This window comes from Sebastes fasciatus, chromosome 17 (assembly GCF_043250625.1).
Source record: "Sebastes fasciatus isolate fSebFas1 chromosome 17, fSebFas1.pri, whole genome shotgun sequence".
Taxonomy (NCBI): domain Eukaryota; kingdom Metazoa; phylum Chordata; class Actinopteri; order Perciformes; family Sebastidae; genus Sebastes; species Sebastes fasciatus.
In genome coordinates this window covers 32,534,148-32,539,944 of record NC_133811.1, presented here as the reverse complement: position 1 = coordinate 32,539,944, position 5,797 = coordinate 32,534,148, and the positions used below count along the sequence as shown (strand labels likewise).

Genomic DNA, 5,797 nt, shown 5'->3' with positions numbered 1-5,797 from the left:
TGTGCTTTTTGCATAATATGACACCTAAAATTAGCACAACCATAAAAATATAAATGCAACATACAGATTAATGCAGCAGTAATATGAATCATTATAAAACCATTCTGATACTATAGTACGTTTTGCTGATAATACTTAAATACAGTGTGGTATTAGTACTCTTACTTTACTAAAGGACCTGAATCTGTCTTCCACCCCTGACCCCGTGGAATCCCTGTTTTACTCCCCAGCGCTGGTAACAAGTTGTGGTAGTTTTTGTCTATTTTAAGCTACTTGTGTTGTTCATTTAACCAACAGACACACCTCCACCTGCCCGGTCCAGCTGCCGGCTCTTTCCTACTGCTGCCATCGTGGTGCAGAACAGCTCGACTGAGCCCTTTGAAAGAGGGATGAGAGAGGGAGGGAGGGAGGGAGGGATGAGGGTAGGGAGGGCGGGGGTGTGTGCATGTGTCTGTGTGTAACCGAGAGAGAGAGAGAGAGAGAGAGAGGTGGAGGAGAGGGAGGGAGGCGCTGCATCAACCCGGCATACAGCAGCAGCAGCAGCAGGCTGGGCTCAGGGATCTATTGTTCCCTGTTTTATGACTGCCAGACCTCGGTCTCGCTCTTTAAGGATCCAACGGAGGACAAGGAGAACGAGAGGACACCTCAGCCCTGTCCGCCTGGGATTACTTCTTCTACTGGTGTGGACAAAGCAGAAGCAGGAAACACACTTGAGTCCAGCTCGCTACCTCGGGCCGGGCTGGTTTCCTTCCTCCTGACTGCATTGGGAACTATACAGTACTTGCCGTGAGGTGGAACATGGGGTTGGCCAGCAGAGCTGTGGGGATGCTGGGAGTCTCGAGGGGGGCACCGCTTCCCTCTCTCTGGAGGATAGCGCTGCTCTTCCTCTCCATCTGGGAGATGGATGCACAAACCGCAGTGGAAACTAAACCCCTGTACATCTGGCAAACAGGTACGGTCCACCTCTACTATCTCACCACATGGGGTTCTGGATGCCCCATCCTTACTACTCTTGCAGTGAATGCTGGTGTAGCCTGGTGAACTTGCTCAAAGTGCTCTTCTTTGTGATTTTTGATGGCTTTATATGAATGTATTGTATTTTATGATTTCATCAAACCTTCAACCTGCAGATGAGAGATGAAGAGAAGCTTCATTTAAAGCAGAAGTTTCTTCCCCGAGCCTCGTTTCCTGCAGACATGCATGTGGCAGAGGTTGATGCATTGGAGCCATCTTGCTACTGTATAGTGGGGTAACATATTTACTGCAGTCCCTGAGGTGAATGTCTCTTTGCCCCCAGACTGGGGGGTTAGAGGAGCGGCCATGTGCTGGCTTCCCCCTTTCTGGACGGAGGCAGCTGGGATTCCTCGGCTGCCCTGTGCTGCTATTGACTCATTTATCACAGTTTGACATATGTGCAGTTGATGAGAAACGGTGTGAACGCTGGAGCTGCATGTGAGGGCGAATACCAGCAAATACGAGCATGCTGCGAAGGATGCGGTGAAAACACTCCGTGGCACAGCCGGCAGTTTGATGTGTGGATCAGTAACCCAGAGGTTAGATAGATAGATAGATAGATGATAGAGAGGTAGATAGATAGATAGATAGATAGATAGAGAGGTAGATAGATAGATAGATAGATAGACAGATAGATAGATAGATAGATGATAGAGAGGTAGATAGATAGATAGATAGATAGATAGATAGATAGATAGAGAGGTAGATAGATAGATAGATAGATAGATAGATAGATAGATGGATAGATAGATAGATAGATAGATAGATGATAGAGAGGTAGATAGATAGATAGATAGATAGAGAGGTAGATAGATAGATAGATAGATAGATAGATAGATAGATAGATAGATGGATAGATAGATAGATGGATAGATGGATAGATAGATAGATGGATAGATAGATAGATAGATGGATAGATAGATAGATGGATAGATAGATAGATAGATAGATAGATAGATAGATAGATAGATAGATAGATAGATAGATAGATAGATGGATAGATAGATAGATAGATGGATAGATAGATAGATGGATAGATAGATAGATAGATAGATGGATGGATGGATGGATGGATGGATGGATGGATGGATGGATGGATGGATGGACGGACAGATAGATAGATAGATAGATAGATAGATAGATAGATAGATAGATAGATAGATAGATAGATAGATAGATAGATAGATAGATAGATAGATGATAGATAGATAGATGATAGAGAGGTAGATAATCCGAGGCTCCCCCCTGCTGCTGTTTTGGGTTTGGGTGGTGCCTCTCAGCGGTCGAGGCTCATTGACTGAGAGAGCAGCACATGGTCAGGAGGACACAATGCTGATGAACGCTCCAGCAGGCAAAGTGAAGGATGGGAGGATGGGAGGAGCGGTAGGGGGTGGACCCCCCCGCTGGGACGGGGGTGCCCTTTGGATGGAGCTGGAGATCAGTGTTCTCTTTCTCTACTGTCTAATCTCTCTCTGTTTTACTGGATCAATGTGCTGGTTTCACTGGGATCCCACCCCCACCAGTAGGAGCTGATCAATGGGTATAGTCCTGACGATGCAGCTCCGCCTGTATGGGATCAATGCTGACTTTGGGTGGAGTCTAAAATGTAATCTATACTGGTTAATGATGTCCAGAATGTGCAGGACATAATGAGTTTAGTGCTGTTACAGACGAAGACATCACGACACCAACAGCCCCGATGTTTGTTTGGAATAGATCACTAATGAAGTTGTAATGACCAGATAGAAGACATGTAGCTGTTGATAATGTGCCGTCATTTGATGTGAAACATCTGTGTGGGACCTGGGATAGTATGTTATATGTATATTCTTTACATGTTTCTGTCTGATTGTCCAGAACTGGTGAAGTCAATTATTCTCCAGTTGAAGAAATTCTGTCCTTCCGTCTTGTGGGAGAAGTTCTGAGGGAAACCCAGAGCTTGTTAGCTCTGGAAGTATTCAGTGTACCAGGCACCTCAATCCTAACAATGCAAATAGGTCAAACTCTCTTTACATTCTCTGTTGTTGCACTATAAATCCTGATTTCTGTTCTCTTCCTCTGGCGTTATTGTTGTTTACCAGCTCCATTGCTCACACGATGTAAAGGAATGGAAATCCTCTGGCATTATGTGCTGTACCTCCCACCGTGTTAAGACAGGGGAGGAGATTAAGGGTAGAGAAACCGGAGCAGATTGGCCAGACAAAGTTAACCTAGATACGGTATAGACGTGTTTATGTGTCTCCTCTCTTGGCTTAAGAGCGTCTCCACTTGGCTCCCTGATGCCGGTTCGGCTGGCTGACGGGACCGAGGTGCCGGTGCTGGTTTGGCTGGCGGTACCGATGCTCAGATGAACCACTGAACCGTCTCTGTATGTCGGTGTGTTCTTGTCTTTGATGTGACATTTTGAATGAGATCCTGCCTTCCTCTTGGAGCTCCGATCCTTCCCCACGTGCTCAACACAACAATGCAAACAATGCACGAGGCTTTTCCTCCACCTCAGCACCTCCTGTCTGGGGGGGGGGGGGGGGACCAGAGAGGTTTTCTGTTGACATGGTTTTAGGGGGAGTGTAATGTGTATTTTTGCAGTGAAGAGTTGGCTGAACCCATACGACGCCTGGTACAGATGGGTGGCTGAAATTAGCCCAGTGGCTTCAAATAGGTTACTCCAGTGAGTAATGCGGGGGGTGGGGGTGTTTCTCTAGAGACTGCTGTTCCCAGCAATATGTGCGGAAGTGCCAAGGGAAGGAGTACGGTTTCACTAAATGCTCTGTGGAATATTAGTATTTAATCCATTTAATCATCCCCGGTGGACGACTACAAGGCGGATGTGTAACCACAACAGAAACGCTCAATGAAACAAACAGATATGTGTCATGTGTGTCACATTAATCCTCTACACAAGCTGCACACGCATCCTACACGAGCTGCACACACATCCTACACGAGCTGCACATGTATGGACTTCTGCAGCGATGTGTAATCTGGCAGTGTGTGGAACGCCTTCTGGCAGCCGACTTGCTCGTATTGTCTCGGTGTTCGGAGAACAGAAGCCAAAGACAGAAGGTCGGGGGATTACACTCCTCTTCCTCTCTGACGGGAGTCTGCAGGTTGTTCTCTTGGGTTTCTTCTCTCGTCAGATGGACTGGAGAATTGAGCTTCTGTGTTTGTTCAGTTTTCAGTTAATGGATGAAGACTAGCATCTACCTCAGGTTAGCATCTACCTCAGGTTAGCATCTACCTCAGGTGAGCATCTACCTGGGACAGGACATGGAGGCTTCAGTGTGACCTGTTTGTGATGGATGTGGCCTACTTTCAGACTGCTTTGAGTAACGTTTCCTGTCTGAATCACTGAATATGATCTCTCCTGGACTTCACTGAAACGTCCTCTTTCAGTGTACGTACTCTGAAAGCGTCAGGATTCCCTCTTCAGCAGATGAATGTGAAAACAAACTCTACGTTCCATCATTCTGCACAGTGAAGCTCGAGCATCACAGTGAAGCTCAAGCATCACAGTGAAGCTCAAGCATCACAGTGAAGTAATGAAACCTGTCTTTACTGGAGGGACTGGAGAGGGACTGATAAAGTGCATTCAGAACAGATAAATTGTAAAAATAAAAAACTGAATCCATGAAATAGAAACTAGAATGACTGCCGTGTAGCTGTATTCCTCCGCCAACCAGCCACGTTGCAGTTTACATCAACGTCTGTTCAACATTTCATCCCTTCATCATTTTATCCTACAAGACATTTGTGTGAAATTATCATAATTAGCATATGAGTTCTTAAATTAAAGCCAGAAACCTGTTTTGTGAGGTCACAGTGACCTTTGACCTTTGACCTCCTAAATCTAATCAATGTGGACATTTGTGCCAAGTTTGAAGAAATTCACTCCAGGTCTTCCTGAGATATTGTACAGACGTACGGACAATATATAAAGTATACTGTATATATACATGTATATATATCTATCTATAGATATATATACATGTATATATATATATCTATATATATATATACATGTATATATATATATATTTATATATATATATACATGTATATAAAATAAGTCCATTCATTTAATTCTACATCAAAAGCAACATCAACACAACAGCTGTCAGAATGTGTCAGAAAAGAGAGGTAGAGAGAGAAGAAGAGGGAGAAGAGAGAGAAGAAGAGGGAGAGAGAGGTAGAGAGAGAGGTAGAGAGAAGAAGAGAGAAGAAGAGGGAGAGAGAGGTAGAGAGAAGAAGAGAGAGAGAACGTGTGATGGAGTGGTAGAACAGATACTGCAGACGGACAGAAGGAGAGAAGTGTGAAAGTGAAACTCATGTTTATTTAGACAGCAGGTTAAACTCAACTTGTCTCTCAATGAGACATTTGGACATAGTCACAACTGTTACCGTGGTAACGACAGACATCAACAGCAAGAGGAGGGGGGGGTCTTTTCTCCTGTTTGGTCCTGTCTCTTGTACAGAGAAGGACAGTATGTGGTAGAGGAGGACAGGGTCCGATGCCGGGTCAGGGCCTGGTGCCGGGTCAGGGCGTCCACCACGTTGCCGGGTCAGGGCCCGGTGCCGGGTGAGGGCCCGGTGCCGGGTCAGGGCGTCCTCCACGGTGCTGGACACCTCCTGGTACGGAGCAGGACAACAAACGTCTCTGCAGAGCCGAACAAGCTGGAGCAACGACTGATGGTAATTAGTGGGGCAGTTCCTCTACAGACCCAGTCAGCTACAGAAAGACCTGATGAATGGAGGCTATTTAGACCAGTTCACACTCTCTCACACA

General features: G+C 45.6%; 1 protein-coding gene across 1 annotated transcript in view; it reads left to right on the top strand.

Moving 5' to 3' along the window:
• The first annotated feature begins 496 nt into the window (after window positions 1-496).
• The window catches only part of thsd7aa (thrombospondin, type I, domain containing 7Aa), a 154,031-nt gene continuing 148,730 nt past the window's right edge, over window positions 497-5,797 (top strand). The window contains exon 1 of the mRNA XM_074613673.1: window positions 497-952. Within this exon, the coding sequence (XP_074469774.1) occupies window positions 799-952 (154 nt within the window). The 5' untranslated portion in view covers window positions 497-798. The remainder of the gene's footprint in view (window positions 953-5,797) is intronic.